Source organism: Heterocephalus glaber, unplaced genomic scaffold (genome assembly GCF_053883595.1).
Source record: "Heterocephalus glaber isolate CG9 unplaced genomic scaffold, H.glaber_assembly_v1.0 deba00001442, whole genome shotgun sequence".
NCBI lineage: Eukaryota > Metazoa > Chordata > Mammalia > Rodentia > Bathyergidae > Heterocephalus > Heterocephalus glaber.
Genome location: NW_028258296.1, coordinates 48,199,325 through 48,216,444, shown reverse-complemented (window position 1 = coordinate 48,216,444; position 17,120 = coordinate 48,199,325). Strand labels below are relative to the sequence as shown.

The 17,120-nt window shown below is 38.4% G+C and overlaps 1 protein-coding gene across 18 annotated transcripts in view; it reads left to right on the top strand.

Annotated features, from left to right (window-relative positions):
* Phtf1 (putative homeodomain transcription factor 1) overlaps window positions 1-17,120 on the top strand; it is a 45,565-nt gene that overhangs the window by 10,427 nt on the left and 18,018 nt on the right. For 17 of the 18 annotated variants that reach the window (XR_015451835.1, XR_015451834.1, XR_015451833.1 and 14 more), the window contains 10 exons: window positions 2,144-2,213; window positions 2,767-2,925; window positions 6,409-6,565; window positions 7,907-8,044; window positions 9,209-9,368; window positions 10,369-10,539; window positions 10,641-10,730; window positions 11,662-11,883; window positions 14,477-14,605; window positions 15,204-15,476. Coding sequence is in view for 6 of the 18 variants with exons in the window: in XM_087212714.1 (XP_087068840.1) it covers window positions 2,144-2,213; window positions 2,767-2,925; window positions 6,409-6,565; window positions 7,907-8,044; window positions 9,209-9,368; window positions 10,369-10,539; window positions 10,641-10,730; window positions 11,662-11,883; window positions 14,477-14,605; window positions 15,204-15,476 (1,569 nt within the window). In the remaining 12 variants the exon portion in view is untranslated. The remainder of the gene's footprint in view (window positions 1-2,143; window positions 2,214-2,766; window positions 2,926-6,408; window positions 6,566-7,906; window positions 8,045-9,208; window positions 9,369-10,368; window positions 10,540-10,640; window positions 10,731-11,661; window positions 11,884-14,476; window positions 14,606-15,203; window positions 15,477-17,120) is intronic. The other variant, XM_087212716.1, reaches the window with a different exon arrangement.

Below are 17,120 nucleotides of genomic sequence, written 5' to 3'. Positions count from 1 at the left end.
CTCTTGCCATGCAATGCTCTATGTCACCTCAGAGCTGCCAGCTAGAAGGTTATCACCAGATGTCACCTCTAGACCTTACATCTCTAGAACTGTGAGCCAAAATAAGCCTCTTTTCTTTATAAAGCTACCCAGCCAGTTACTTTATAATGGTAATGAGAAATGGACTAATAGGCAGGCACAAAAGAACTTTTTGGGTTGATATACCCTAAAACCTGAGTAAGAAGGATTGTATACTACGTATTTACTAACAATCTGAATTAATTTGCTAAAACTGCATTCTTAAAAATGAATGCATCCATTACTAGTATATTAATGATACCTCAAGAAAACTATTTTAAAAATCACACCAATAGTAGGGAAAAGTAGGAAAAATAATATACCCCAGAATTTTTATACATATTCACAACGAAAATTGTCTTCTAAAATTTCTTGAGAGAATATATTAGATCTAACATTTTTAGTGATGGTCAAACTGAGTCCTCCAAAATAAAATTAAAACAAGAATATTCTCTGTTACTGGCGTTTAACATGCTGTTTGCAATACATTTACTAAGATGAGCAGAACATCCTCATATTTTTTTAAATATTCTTTGATTTTTAAAAATTAATATTAGGAAAAACAAAAGCCACTGTTCATAAATGACATAGTTTTAGCCCTAGGAAATAAAAAAGGCTGGTCTAGGGCTGGGGATTTAGCTTAGTGGTGCTGCCCCCTGCCTCACAAGTGCAAGGTCCTGAGTTCAATCCCTGGTACCAAAAAAAAAAAAAAGGCTGGTCAACCTCAGAAGCTACTTCAGCTGTATTTCTTATGTGGTTGGTGGGTATATGATCAATGAACCTCCTCATTAAAGGTGACATTTTGAGTGGATGCATTAATCTCCATTTATTCTCTTCCTGAAATTACTCTAAAATTACAACAAGTAAGAAAAAAGATAACAGCCCACGAGGACCAAGAGAATGGGAGAGGAGACATTAACATGTTGCTGTTGGCTTGAACTAACAGTGATACATGTATGACTATCCCATTGGGCGGCTTATACCACCAGTGGTACAAATGGATCTAATCACTTTTACCAGTCTTTTTACTAATAAAATTAATAAAAAGTCACCCAATGGAGCAGTCATGCATGTACCACCAGTGGTTCAAGCTGCTTGGCAGCGAGACATACGAATTACAGCCCTGTCGTGAATGTGAAGGATGACAGTAAAGAGAAGTCCTGGGATTACAGCTGTGCAGTAGACCCAGAGAACAGTCTATCTGGTATGGGAAGATAGAGGGCTCCGGAAAGGGGGTTTCCAGGAACTTTAAAATAAGTTCTAGTATTTATTCAAATTCAGATAATTTTCTAGCATTTATTTAAATTTACATAATGACAAATATTTTGACTGATCTCATAGAGTAAATGAAAGAATATAAAATATTCTTGCTTGCAGGGAACATTTTTCACAGTGAAAATACTGTACTGATTATTCATTTATCAAAAAATTAAGGCATGTGTGATAATGCTATAATCTCAACCTGAGGCATCTGCATGACCAAGTTCATGCACAGCCTGGGCAATTTAATGACTTAACAAGACTCTGTCTCAAAATAAAAAATGAAAAGGGAGTTAGGAATGTAATTCAGTGTGAAGGTACTGCATTTTTAAAAATACACAAGTGTGTATGTATATTGTGAGGATATATGTTTTGGGTGTAGAAGTTAGGTTATGGATATTAGTGGTCTAAAAGCTATATTCTCATTTACTATATGAAGAAATCAGTAGAAGAATTGATAGTGATGAATCTAAATTAAGAAATAACAGTGTTAGCATATTATTTAGAAGTATAGAAAAACAAGATGAAAGTTACTTGTTTCTGAGGAACAAAATTGAGAGGAGGGGACATGGCTCAGAGGACTATTTTTAATTTATTGATCCTTTGGCATTGTTTGATTATTAAAAAAGATAAAGCATATGCATGTATTATTTGATAAGACTAAAAACTGAAACAACGTAAATTAATAACAAGTCTTTTAAGGAGCGTTAGGATGAAAATATCTCCAGTAAAAGGAAGTCAGACACGAAACGTAAGTTTATTTTTTGTATTTAAAAATACTGTCTTTCTTATGTGTTTATTTCTATTTTGTTTTGTTTTATTGTAGGGGTTCAAAAATAAACCAAAAAAGATGGGTCGCATAAAACCAGACTTGATTGATGTTGACTTAATCAGAGGTGAGTCCTAACACTGGTTTGTTTCTTATGCATATTGTTGTATTATTTCATAGTGGTACTGCAGATTACTTTTAGGTATCCTTCTCTATGTGATGATGTACTTAGTAAAATTCTTCCTTCATTTTTCAGGCTTTGAGACCTTTTTTCTTTGCCTTAATATATCGGTGGTCATGTAAATTACATGGTTTTCATGTAATGAGAAAGGGGGGTGAACTTGCAGACTTGTATAATTTAGAAAAATATATTGTGAGCCTGATTATTTTGCACTCCTTTCCTAGGGACTGAGACAAGAAGTTATTTTATTTATTTATTTATTTATTTTGGTACCAGGTATCAAACTCGGGTCCTTATGCTTGCGAGGCAGGCGATGGAACCACTGAGCTAAATCCCTGGCCAAGAAGTTATTATATTTAATGCTCATTCTAGAGGGTTCTTTTTAACTGCACAAGTCATATGCTTATTTTTGCTCTCACCTGTTTTGAAGTTAGTACTGCAAGTGGCCATCAATATAGTGTGTGTACAGGTGTCTTATTTTGTTTTCTTGTATTTAAAGGCTCAACATTTGCCAAAGCCAAACCTGAAATTCCATGGACATCTCTGACTCGGAAGGGGCTTGTTCGAGTTGTGTTTTTTCCATTGTTCAGCAATTGGTGGATTCAGGTTACCTCTTTAAGAATCTTTGTTTGGCTGCTACTGCTTTACCTCATGCAAGGTAATTGGAAGAGTTGACAGTTTCATTTTGCTGCTTTTGTTTTCAGATAATAAAGACTTACTCTTACATTTACCCTTCCATTTAAAATGGTTTAAAGTACAAAGAAACAAAGGGAAGTAAACTATTTGGACTTACTGTTCTAAGAGAGCAAGCATGATCATCTAACTCTTCTCTGAAACGTCTTTCCATCCCTCTCCCTGGCTAGCTTAGTCAGACTTTTCTTCTGTCTAACCTTTGTGTGTTGAATTACCTCAAGATTGGATCCTGTATTCTTGTCTGTTCTTTAAGTGCTCTTAGCAAGCTCCTTTTAAAAAAGCATAAATCGACATGTTGGCAATTCCCAGATTTTATATCTTCAGGCCAGATTTCTCTTCTGCATTTTGGACTTGTAAATCTAACCGTTTGCTTGACATTCCCATATGGAGACTTTGTAGGCATCTTGAACTTAGTCATATCAAAGTCATCTTAATCATATCTTGATTTTTTTGTACAAACTCATTCCTCTTAGATCTTTTCCATTTCATTAACTGATTTCATCCATCACCCATTTTCAAGTGAAAATAAGTCTTCCTACTCTATCCTACCATAGTTCTCACATCCAGTCTGCCATCCTTTCTTTATGTTCTGCCTCCGGAGCCTATCTTGAGTCTTCACCTCAGTCTCTGCTACCAATAACGCAGTCCCAGAACGTTTATCTCTGGCCCAGGCCACTGAAGTAATGTCTACTCAGCTTTCTTTCTGCCCACTGTTCTTCTCACAACAATTAGAGAAACTCTTTAAACTGGGAATTTTATCCTGTGATTTTTCTCCCTATAAGCTTTTCATTTCACTTGACTTTAGAATAAACATCTGAAGTCCTTGCTATGGCTTATATCGCCCTATGTAATCTGTTCCTTATCTCCTCTCAGACATCAGCTTTCCGCTTCTTAGCCCTGTTCCTCCATGCTCACTCTAGGTATAATGCCTTTCTTTAGGTTTTCATACAGAGTTCTTCTTTCTTTTTGAAACATTCATAGGGATTTTCAAGTGGCTCATTTCCCCCCAAATTTAAGACCTCGGCTCCAGTGTCGCTTTCATAGAGAAGCCATCCCTATCTGTACTTTCCCCATAGTCCTGCTGCCCCACTCACTGTCACCCAAGGCAGTTTTATTGTCAGTTTTGCACATCACTACCTGATGTGTTTTCCTCTTCTCTCCTTCCTCCTCTCCATCTTCCTCCTCATTTCCCTCCTCCTCTTCCTCTCTCTCTGCTTCTCTGCCACCCTCCTTCATTGGTTTTGGTGGTGGTGGGAACTGAAACTCGGACCTCCGCACTGAGCTACCATAATACCGCCCCAGCTCTTTTTACTTTTCACTTTGAGACTCAGTTGCTCAGCTACACAGACTGGGCTCAAACTTGCTATCCTGCTGCCCAGACCTCATAAGTATTTGGGATTACAGATGTGTCCCACCATACCTGGCTTTTAAAATATTTTGATGGTAAACTCAGAGCCTTGGGTTGAGATGTATCTCCATCCCTTTTTATTTTTTGAGACAGATTCTTGCTAAATTGCCAAGGTTGGCCTTGAACTTATGCTCCTTCTAAGGAAATGGGATTATAGACATGAAGTTTTCTTTATAACTTATTTCTTTCTCCCTCTGAACCCTAAGCATCTCCTTTAGAAATTTGTTCTGGAGATGTAGGCTTTCTGATCCACTCCTCAAAACTCTTCTGTTAGACTGTCCACTTAGTGGATAGTTCTGTAGCTGCTTCCACACTTTTAGGTATTTGTTACAGCGACTCCCTTCATTTTTCTGTACCAGTCTCTGTCTTAGTCCATTTGAGAAGTTACAACAAAAATACCATGGACATGGTGACTAATAAATAATCAATTTATTTCTCACACTTTTGGAGACTGGAAAGTTCAAAATCAAGACACTAGCACAGTTAGTATCTGCTGAGGGTCTGCTTGTCTAGATGGCAGTCTTCTTACTATGTCCTCGCCTGACCTAAGGGACAGTCTTTTATAAGGGCACTGATCTCATTCATGTGCACAGAGCCCAGTCACCTTCTGCAAGGGTTTGGATAGTGTCTTAGTTACTTTTCTCATTGCTGAAACAAAATACCCAACACCCAGAGTTAAAGGAGGAAAGGTTAATTTAGCTTACAGTTTGTAGAGGTTTCCATCCATAATCGGCTGGCTCCAAGGCAGGGTGGCAGAGGGGCAACAGTTCATGGCAGTGGAAGACAGAAAAAGCAACGAGAGGCTTTAACAGCTTCTTTCTGCTCCATTTATACTCCATGTAGGCTACTTAGGGTGGTAACACTCACACCCTTAATCCTGGTGCTCTTGAGCATAGCATTGCACCATGGATCGGTCCCAGCATCACACGCTCTAGATCCAGCCATCTCTGAAAAAGGATGAGGCTTTGGGGGCACATCTAAACACAAGTCATAACAGACAGATTTTCTACTTTAAACTATTTTTGCGTTGCTAGTATAAACCCTTCATGGTCTTGGTGAGTTCTTTTGCTATATTGCTCAACTCATGTTGTAAAGGCTGAATTTCAACCACTCATTCAACAAACACTGAGTGCTTACTATGTGTCGAGTGCTGATCCAGGGTTATCAGTGAAGAAAATAGACAAAAATCCCTGCCTTCATAGTGCATTAAATTTTTTATTGATGAATTTATATCCACATTCACAATTCAACAAAGTTTGTAATTTATTTTGGTGCTGCCATTTCTTGGGGTTTTATGGTTATGTTGCAGTCCTGGGTTTGCTCCCCAGAAAGGTAAAAAGAAAGGAAAAAAAGCCTTCTCTTTGAAGTTCAGCCTTTATCAAAATTTGTTGAAAATTCATTACCAACAAGGATCTCGGTATGTTGGGTAAGTGCTAGATTTCTTTTTCTCTATTCTGTAATAGTTTATACAGCTCAAGAATTACCACTGTGTTAAAGTCTGAAAGAACATACCTATACAATTACAAATTGAAAATCTTGGAGATAGTTCCTGATAGTTGTCATATCTTGCATCATTTGTTTATTTGAACATTTCATAAACATATGCAAAGCAGCAACATGGCATGGTAGTTAAGATGAGAATGCTGGAGTCTGGATGCCTCAGTTCAAATCTCAGCTTTGCTGGTTGCTTTCGGTGCACACTGAGGTTTAGAAAATACCCTTCCTCTGACAGGAACGGCACTTCACAATGTGTTTTAATGTAGCATCTACAGTAGTTTTAGGATGAGAACCCTTTAGTAATACTTAGATTATCAGGCTACCAGAAAGGCAAGTACTTTCAACATGTTATCCTTCACTTACTTGGCAGTCTGTGGCTTCAGATTTTCACTCAGCTAACATGAAAGTGGATGGTACTCTAGGAAATGATTTATGTTAAGTTCTTTTTAAAATGACAGATTGTAGAAACAATTTATATAGTTACTAGAATTAATTTTACAGATGAATTCTAATGCTTTATATTTTGAAACCTCTTCTATCCAGTTATAGCGATTGTATTATATCTTATGATGCCTCTTGTGAATGTAAGTGAAGTACTTGGACCCTTGTGCCTTATGCTACTCATGGGAACTGTCCACTGTCAGATTGTGTCTACGCAGATAGCAAGGCCTTTAGGAAACAATGGCAATCGGAGAAGGAGGTGAGATGAGAAATTATATCTTAGTTTTTGTATTTTCTGGAAGTGTTACTTAAAGAGATTTATAAAATCTTCGATTAATTAAAAATCTTCCTCTTCCATGTATATTCTTCATTATTTTTTTTACCTCAAATGCTTTTTTTCTTCATACTAAAAAGCCTTATTAACTTCTAATCTCAGGTGAGATTTTGTCATTCATTGCCGTTTCTTAAAAGGAGAATTCCTATACTATATTATTATTTAAAATTTATTTTAAATACTGCCTTTAAAATCCATTCTTGGGCCGGAGGTATAGGTCAGTTGTAAACTTGTCTAGCATGTGTGCGGCCCTGGTTTCTATTCATAGCACTGCCAAAAGAAAAAATTTTTTCTTTGAAATTCAGGCTTAATCAAACTTTGTTGAAAATTCACTGTCCACAAGTATCTTGGTACATTGGATTAGTGCTACCAAAATTTTACCTTTTTCCAAAAGTGCATAATTGATTTTTAAGTGGTCTGAACTTTTGATCAAGATCAATTTGAGTCTTTAACATATTAAATTCATGTGAACTTTTTATTATTTGATATTTGTTGTTTTTGGAACTGCTGACATTGTCAAAGATATATTCAATACTGTCTTCCAAAAGTTATATTTCTTTAGAATATCTAATTTTTCTTCCCTAACCAATAGCAAAATAACAATTTTTCCATTTGGTGGAATGTATTTCAACATATTCTCTATCTTTTCGTTTTGTGGTGCTGGGGATTGAACCCAGCTCTTGTGCATGCTAGGCAAATGCTCTACCACCGAGCTATACCCCAGCCCCAGTTTTCAAAACATTTTTCTAAAAAGAAGATTTCTTGTAAATCCAGTTAAATTGATTCAATATTTTCTGAGGAAATAAGTGCTGCACTGTGTCTCATTGATATTTGTGAGATATATCACTAAACTGCATAGGATGTCAATAAAAAATGATCAGTTGCTTTTATTTTGTGTTGTCCTGATTAAATGTGCCAAAGGGGTAGATTTCTAATGTCTATATTTAAGTGGCTCCTGCTGGTGGTGTGGAGTGTGTCGGAAAAGTCTGTTGTGGTCACACAAATGAACGTTTTTTCTAGTAATGTTTCTGGATAGCAATTCTATTTCTTTAGTGACTGAACAAAGTGATTGACATAGGACTTCAGTTTTGAATCTATTTGTGTCCCCAAATGAGAAATTTTCTTGTATTATTCATCCTTATTGTATGAAGTTAACTATCCTTGATTACAGGGAGCAATCTGTTGGTATAATTTTCTAGGGATATTATGGGCAAAAACAGAAAAGGCCTTAAATAATCTGAAGTTATTGATTTTTTTTTTTTGTAGAAAATTACGAAAAACTGTAAATGGTGATGGGAGCCGAGAAAATGGAAGTAGTAACTCCTCTGATAAAGTCAGAGGAATAGAAACTTTGGAATCTGCATCCATTATTGGTGGTTTTTGGGGGACTCTCTTTGGCAACAGGTGGGAATTTTACATTGAAATATTTACGTGATTCTCTATTCACATTAGTGTTCACAAGGTATATCATATGATTGGGCCACAGGAGTAAGTAGTGTAGACATGTTATTGTGTTGTGATTTTTAAGGATTCTAGAAAGATTTGCTTACTCCAAATGATCCTCTTTCATGTTACTTATAAATCTAGTACTCTACCATTGCAGTTTTATTCTGTTTGATTTTAAGGCTTTCAGACCACAGGATTACAAAAACTACAAATACTCTGAAAGGATAACTATTTGAAGCCTTATCATCTAACATCTTGAGAGAAAATTTTTAAAAGATCAGAAATATGGTAGTGTGAGCACCAGTGACTCTTTGATGATGGGATGCAGCACAGGAACCTGGTATTGATGGGCTCCTGGGCAGAAAGACAAATGGATCAAGGAGAAATATTACCTCATTTGTAATTTTACAGTTGGCAGCACTAACATGACTCAAAGAAATGCTTATTTTGTTTATATTAATGATGGTGACTTAAATTTTCTTTTGCAGTTAGTTACTTTTTTGAAGATGCAGTGTATTCACTTATTTTTCCAAAGATAAGTTTATACCCTTGGTTGAAGTGTTTGAGTTCTTTGTGCTGGGTGTGGTGAGTCCCTGTCCTCATTGATCTTGTGAGTCCCTGTCCTCAGTGATCTTACTGTGTGGTTAGGAAGGTGAGGGTAGCAGGTGTGGTACAGTCACAGGAATAAGAATATTATGAATGATTATATGGCCATGTCACCTAGCCAATGGAGGTGTATCCAATGGTGAAGGAGTTGAGAGTTGCTGGGCTTCGCAGCATGGCCGTTATTCAGGAGGATGGACAGAGGCGAGACAGACATGCTATCACGTGGCTTTAACCGGCCATGTGAAGTAGGAGTTGCCACTGGTTTGAGAGGACAAGTGAGTAGGACTGTTAGTCTGTTTCCTTACAAAACTGAAAAATACATGCCGCTTCTCACCTGACACGAATAGATTCATATTCTCTGTGAGTCTCTCCCTTAGCAAGCTGGAGGCCTAGAAAATAATTTGATTTTTCTTCATTTCCAGAATATGTTGCATTCCTCAGAAGAAAGTGATTTCATGAAAGGAGTCATTCTCAGAAAAGTAATTAGTAATCCTTTTCTTTCTTTTTTAAAAATAGGATTAAAAAAGTAAAGTTACTATCTAACAAAGGGACTGAAACTGACAACCACTCAAGTTGTCTCCATCCTATCATTAAGAAGAGGCAGTGTCAACCATATTTTAGAATGTGGCAAACAAGAGAGAAAGGAAAATTTTCAGATGGAGAAAAGTGCCATAGGGTAAGATTTAGATGGGTGTAACAAAACCTTTTGTTTCATGTGTAAAATTTTCCTGTTCTTGAACTCTGCTAGAAATACGAAACAGATACTAACATGTTTGTAAGTTTGTCTAATAAATAAGACCACAGGTTATGAAAAAGAAAATATCACACGGAGATTGGAGCTTATTCTTCAGCTATGACTAGAACTTGTTATTGATTCTACTGTTGATCCAGTCTTCCCAATAGATTAGTGTAGAGACCACTGTGTCTTATTCCAGGGAGGCAGTGGTAGTATATTAGGGCTTGGGAAACTATTTTTCTTTCTTTCTTTTTTTTTTTTTTTCGTGGTACTGGGGATCAAAATCAGGACCTTGTACTTGCCAGCCAGGCATGGCACTCTTTTCTAAATTTAGGTGAAAATGCGTTGTTCTGTTAGTCTAAAACTAACTTCTACTTTTCAGTCTTGGACTGTTTATTTTTTAGCCCATGGCTTTTAGTCTAGTATTCATTGAGCCATTACTACTACTAATGTTTATTGAGTATAGTGCTTTACACATGCAAACTTCCTTTTTTTCCACAACCTTGTTTGACAGATGCTTTTATTGTCATTTCTTTTCAGATGGAAAAATTTAGTAAATTCAGAGAAATTTAGTAAATTTCCAAAAGTTACATAGCTAGAAAATAGAAGATTTGCGGCCAGGGATTTAGCTCAGTGGTGCTGTATCTGCCTCGCAAGTGCAAGGTCCTGAGTTCAATCCCCTGTACAAAAAAAAAAGAAAAAATAGAGTTGTGATTTAGGCCTAGAGTTTGACTTTAGCCTGTTTTAGTTTCAAGTTCTTGTTTTCCTTAATTTAAAATTTTTTTTTAATATTGAGATCAAGTAATATGCAGGTTTGTTTAGTTTTGATTTAGTTTACTTTTACTGCTTGGTAGCTTTTGCTTGACGTTTAATTTTTACATATGCAATTTACAGGGTATTTTGGGCTGTCCCTGTGAAGGTATTGCTGTTCTCTTTGTAGGAGGCATACAGGCGTTTGGGCAATGGAGTTTCAGATGACCTGTCCAGTGAGGAAGATGGTGAGGCCCGGACACAGATGATATTGTTGCGAAGGAGTGTGGAAGGGGCTTCAAGTGACAATAATTGTGAAGTTAATAGAAAATCAATACTTTCAAGGCATCTAAACTCTCAGGTAATTTTTGTTTTAGTTTAGAAGTTAAATTCTTAAATCATTCAGTAGTAACAAGGTATTTAACATGTTTTCCTATTGTTTCTTGGTTTGATTTTTGGCAGGTAAAGAAAACCACTACAAGGTGGTGTCATATAGTACGAGATTCAGACAGTGTGGCTGAATCGGAATTTGAATCAGCAGCCTTCAGCCAGGTAAAGAATTCTCGAAAGATCAGCATTCAAGGTGTATTGTAGAGTGTAACAACTTCATCCATTCCTTTTTCTTATTGGTTACCCTAAGATAGTGTTTATATAGGCCTACCCTTTCCTTATCTCCATTTATTTGTCTACTTATTTAGAAACTTAGATGACTGGCTTACACCTAGAAAAAGAATGAGTTCTGTTTTAGTTTGATTTAAATCATAAAAGTATTACAGGTGATGTTAAGAAAGAGGCAATGTGGTTACTTAATATTCAATTGGAGCACGGAGTTTAAGTATCATTCAGCTATACCCCTAGCCCGGAGTTTAAGTATCATAAGTGGGGTTGATATTGCTGAAAGGGGACCTCTGAAAGGTGGGAGCAGTAACAAAATCTCATCTTGAAAGCTAAGGGGCATATTTGTAATATGGTAATTCAGAGGTAAGCAGAGTAGATGATGATGTGGTTTTAGTTTTGTTTTGATTGACAAGGCAGTTGAAGTCATGAAAAAACTGTCTATGCTCCTGTCTCCCCAGTTATCCTTTAACATGGTGATGCTGGGCCTTGGTCATCACTAGATCTATAGTCACGATCACAGTATTTAAGTAGGGCACACTGTGTGTCCGAGGCCCAGCCAAGCCAATTGAGTGAGTCCTTACAGAAAATGCTCCCATCTCAGAACCCTGAGTTGAACTTGAACAATCCCATGACTTGGTGATAACTTCTAGAGGGAGTCCCTTTAAAGTTGTGCTTGCTAGGGTCATCAGAGTTTAACATTTAAATATTCAAATGTATTATATGAAACCTGTGAGTAAATAACAACATGGTGATTAACTTGTGAAATTTTTTGCTCGCCATTGCTAGAGATAACTTGTTTTAATTTTATTTCAGATATATAATTAAAGATGAATGAAAAACAATTTCTTAAGATTTTCCTTTAAAGGGCTCTAGATCTGGCATGAGTGGTGGCTCTCGAAGCCTCAGCCTGTCAAGAAGAGACTCAGAAAGCACCCGCCATGACTCGGAGACTGAGGATATGCTATGGGACGACCTGCTGCATGGCCCAGAGTGCCGGTCCTCTGTCACCAGCGACAGCGAGGGGGCCCATGTGAATACCCTACACTCAGGGACCAAACGTGACCCCAAAGAAGATGTTTTTCAGCAGGTCTGTGAAGGAATTGATCACAATAGCTAACATTTATTATGTACTCATGTCAGGCACTGTATTATCTCATTGAACTTTACAGTAATCCTATAAATAAATATCATTTGTAATTTAGAGGTGGGAAATTGAGCATAGTTTGTAAGTGAAGATGTTGGGATGAGAACTCAAGAATTCCATGCAGTTGCCCTGACCTAAATTTTCTTCCTAATACTTTTTCCCATTGAAACTAATGAGAGTAATTTTTTTTTTCCAGTAATGGATATTGAACTCAGCTTTGGCACTGAGCTACATCCTTAGTTCATTTTTATTTTTTATTTTGAGGCAAGGGTCTTGCTAAGTCACTGAATTGCCCAAGCAGGGCTTGAACTTGGGATCCTCCTGCCTCAGCCTCCCAGAGAGCTGGGATTATAGGCATAGTCCACCACACCCAGCTACAAGAGTGATCTTTAATGTTTATTTTATATGAGGGCCAGGTATTTGGCTCCAGTGGTTCCAGCCCCTGCCTCGCAAGCACAAGGTCCTGAGTTTGATCCCCGGTACCAAAACAAAACATTATTTTATATGAGCAGGTTTGTTTAATTGGTACCCCCACAAACATTGTAGTATTATATATAAATTACTAGAAGATGACATTGCTTCTCTAATCTATAAATCAAGTAGTACTTTTAATTTTAGGTTTTATATCAATATAAAATCAGATAGGCTAGAATTGGAGAGCCTTGGAACATATTTTAGCCTTCAGAACCAATTTAGGCATTCATCCTGTATCTATAAAATTTTTTCAACCATCTGTCACATGGCTGTAATAGTTCTTTTGAGGAATGTTTTGAAATAGCTGAGATAATATGAAGTGGTTGGCACAGCACATGGCATCGTGATCTTGAGCTCCTTAGTATTTTTGAGATAACACTTTTCTCTAATATCTGTTCCTTGGCTCACTTCTTTTTATATTTAAGGCAGGCCTTTGCTGGAGTGATTTACTTCTTTCAGAAAACCTATCCTGTATATGCCTAAACCATGCTTCCTTTCCTTACCATGCTGTGAAAGAATTTTATTTAATTATGTCTTCTTCAGAAGTCTAAGCACCTTGATAACAAGGACATATATCTTGTTATCCATTGTATCTGCAGTACATGTTACACAGTAACACATCACATGTTACATAGAGATGCTTAAATATTTTTTTAGGTAAATCAGCGAACAGTGAACAAAATCAGTAAATGTTCATCAGCATTATGCTGAGCATTGTAGTGGAAAGAGAAGAAATGCACCATATGGTCCTTTTGTAGAAACTTGCATATTAACAATGATTATATAGGAAATAAGTAGAGGACACAATAAAAGCACCATATAATTAGATGCTGATTTGTCCGATATAGACTGTAAGGGTTTTTCATTTCAGAGAAGGGCAAAATTTGTGGAGCATGTGGCTGTTGAGAGGACCATGTTTGGGAAATGGCAGTTGTGCTGGTACCTGAAGGATTGGACATGCTCTGCCAGAGGAGGATGGGGACTGCTTTCATGGGGACGGTCTCCTCTTGAGCCTGAGCATCCTGTTTTTCTGTTCCCTTGTTAGACCAGAGAAAGACTTAGCTCCTCAGACATTCATGTGGCCTATCAGGCCCTTGCACCTTGCACTATTTCCTGCTACATTAAGTCCCTGACTTAAGAATGAGTTCTGTCCTGGGAGAACGTTCATAAGTCCATCAGAGTGAGTCTTACACACCTTTGTCACAAATATACAGTGTACATTGCTTCCCACTTCCTAGAAGTCCCCTCCACATCACTGCTGCTTTCCCTCTTGCTTCCGGATGTCCTGGGCTACTGAAAACTGCTGCACTGTACAGTAAGCACGCAGTGGTACAACTGTGACAATGTCCGACAGGCATGTGAGCTACTTGCGCAATTTGCTCATATCTGCGAATGTTCATAATGTGAGGTCGTTGGTAACCGAAAGTTCACAATATGAGTGTTCGTAAGTCAAGGACTTACTGTACTCCCAGTGAAATCTTATTACTCCAGAGATACTTTCTTCCTTAGTAGACTGTGAATACACTGATTTTATTCTTCTTCCATGACTTTAAAGAGGTAAGCAACTTCAGAGCTGGGGATTTAGCTCAGTGGTTCTGCTGCCTGCCTCCCAAGCACAAGGACCCAAGTTCAATCCCTGGTACCAAAAAGAAAAAGCAACTTAAATTATGGGCCAGGGATTTAGCTTAGTGGTTCTGCCGCCTGCCTCACAAGTGCAAGGTCCCGAGTTTGATCCCCAGTACCAAAAAAAAAAAAAAAAAAGAGGTAAGCAACTTTAGACATCATGGAATCCTGCCACTCTTCATTGTAGGAGTCATTTAGCCTCTCTCCAGGTAGGAAAATGACTCAGTAAAGAATAAAGAACCTTCCCCGGCACCAAAAAAAAAGAAAAAGCCTTGAAATCAGCATCATAGAAGTGGTTTTGCAGTGATGAGCTTTGTGTGTGAGAGAGAATAGGCTGATGAGGCTGGACATTGTCTAATAGAGCCTGGGTACTGGACAACAGAAAGGAAAACACGTGGAGGGAGGAGTGGATGAAACGTCTTTATATTTTCCTCCCCAGAACCATTTATTCTGGCTTCAGAACTCAAGTCCTGCCTCTGATCGAGTTAGTGCAATAATCTGGGAAGGAAGTGAATGCAAAAAGATGGATATGTCTGTGTTGGAAATAAGTGGTATCATCATGAGCAGGGTAAGATTTAATAAGCTCCAGATTTAAAAACGAATCTACTTATGATCAGGAGTTATATAACAATCTACTCAGTGATTAAAACAATATTGACTATGCTTTTTTCTTTCTTTTTTTTCTGGGACCAGAGATCAAATTCAGGGCCTTGTGCATGCTAAGCAAGCATTCTTGCCACTGAGCTACATGCCTAGTCTCATAATTCTGTTTTTGAAATACAGATATATATTTTAAATTTTGTAGCCACAGTCTTTATTTAGTAGTGTTTGTTTTGTTTTTTAATTTGCTGCACAAGGTCTCTATTAGCACGATCAGTTGTTCAGGTGTAAGTATGCCTGATCTCAGTTTGGCATGATCTGTGATAAACCATAAGTCTATAGGTATTTTTTTCCTCCCTTGGTGTTGGGGATTGAACCCAGGACCCTGTGCATGCTGAGCACATGCTTTACCACTCATCTATATCCTCAGCTCAAATTTGCATGTCATTTTTATTTGTACTTCATTTAAAATGTGTTTTTAATATTTTAAATACCACTTGATAAATGCTTCTCATATCTCCATTTTGTTAATGCAATACTGATGGAAATTTTAAATTAATTCCCAGGTCAATGCATATCAGCAAGGAGTAGGTTATCAGATGCTGGGAAATGTTGTCACCATTGGATTAGCATTTTTTCCTTTTTTACATCGCCTTTTCCGGGAGAAGAGCTTTGACCAGCTAAAGTCCATTTCTGCTGAGGAGATCTTGACTCTCTTTTGTGGAGCTCCACCTGTTATATCTATTATTATTTTGTCTATAATTAATTTTTTTGAAAGATTGTGTCTTACGTGGATGTTTTTTTTTATGATGTGTGTGGCAGAGAGAACATATAAACAGGTTAGTGAACAAATAAGTAAAATTTCCCTTTTTTGTATGATGTCCCATTGAGTTGCTTTTCTCTTGATTTTGGTTACCTGTGGGTTTAATATTTGTGTTATTGACTGCTTACAAATTACATGTTGTAATCTGAAGTTTTGCTGAACCCTATGTATGGAAATAAGTGGTTTGGGTAGCTAATGCTCAGCATCTGCACCTCAGTGTGCCTTTATTATTTCTTATCCATAACATACATAGCAGTCCTCAAAGTGATAATATTTCTGTGAAAAAAAGGACTAAGTCTTGGAGGCTGAGGCAGGAGGATCCCAAATTCGAGCCCAGCCTGGGCAACTTAATGAGTTAGTGAGACTGTCGAGACAGAGAAAGAGCGAGACAGTCAGAGAGAGAAATGGTCAAGTGAGAAATTTATTGAAATTTGATGAGTTCTAGATTGATGCCTTAATATATTTATATTGGTGATATACATAAGAAATGTGATTTTGTATGGAAAGATAATTTCAAAGTAAGCCGGAAGACTCATGTATGAAGATTTGAGTTTGTGCAGTTGAGGATTCACAACAAGTATCCAAAGGATATTCCTAACAAATGTCAAGGGTGTACTGTTTTGTGAAGAAGGATGAGCATATGTGCTTTGGAAGCAACAGGGTAATGAGATGTTAAATTCTTTTTCACGTCCATCTTAGTGATTACTGATAAGAATTTCCTTCCTTTTTTTTTTTTTTTTTCAAAAAACCCACATCACTTTATTTCACCTTTATCTAAAAATGTAAAAAGTGTTAAAAAGAGCTGCAGATACCAACGTCCAATCCTCACAGGCAGGTGGGGGGAGGGAGGGTCAGGATAGAAGTTCAGAGTCCCTCCTACCCTACAGAAAGGGGAGCCCGGGGTCCAATGGCAAAGCCCCTTCTCTCCTAGCACCGGCCCAGGTCCCTCCCACCCAATCTCTGCTCCAGAACTCTCCTCTTCAACGGAGAAGAAACATTTACAGTTCTTAAAACGTGTCCAGGAACACTGAGGGGTGGCACATGTAGCAGAAGCTGCCTGAGGAGGCCTAGGGCCTGGCCCCCTGCTTTCTGGCAGGAAGGATGGAGCACAACTCGGCTTCCTCTTCTTCCTCAGAAACATAGTGCTTGCAGTGTCTAGAGCTGGGGAAATGGGCAGGCTGCAGGAAGCAGGAGGCTTGGTGGGGCCGAGTGGAGAGGACATCGAGCTCAGGGAACGGCGGCGGGGAGGGCATGCAGGTCTGGACGGGGGAGTGGCGGACGAGGATGGAGAGTGAGTCCCTGGGAGGCAAGGCAGCGAGCCCGCCCGGCTCTCACCAATCTGGTGCCGCCCGGTGATCCGCATTGGGCCAGAGCCTGATTTCAGACGGAAAGTTACAGGCAGCTGGAGTGGAAAGTCATCCAAACGGCACGGGCTGGCAGGACAGCTTGAGGTTGGCCACAGGGACTGCGATCTCCTGGTGGTCGTGGTTCCGGGCCACCACTTCCGCCACGTTGCGCTCGTCCTTGGCTCCCACGGTGAGGCAGAGCATGGTCAGGGCCAGCACGTGCTCTGCGTCGTTCTCTTCCTAGACCTTGAAGGTGAAGGAGCGGGCGTGGCTGGAGAGCTCGCAGCTGAAGCAGCTGTCCATGGGGACCGGGG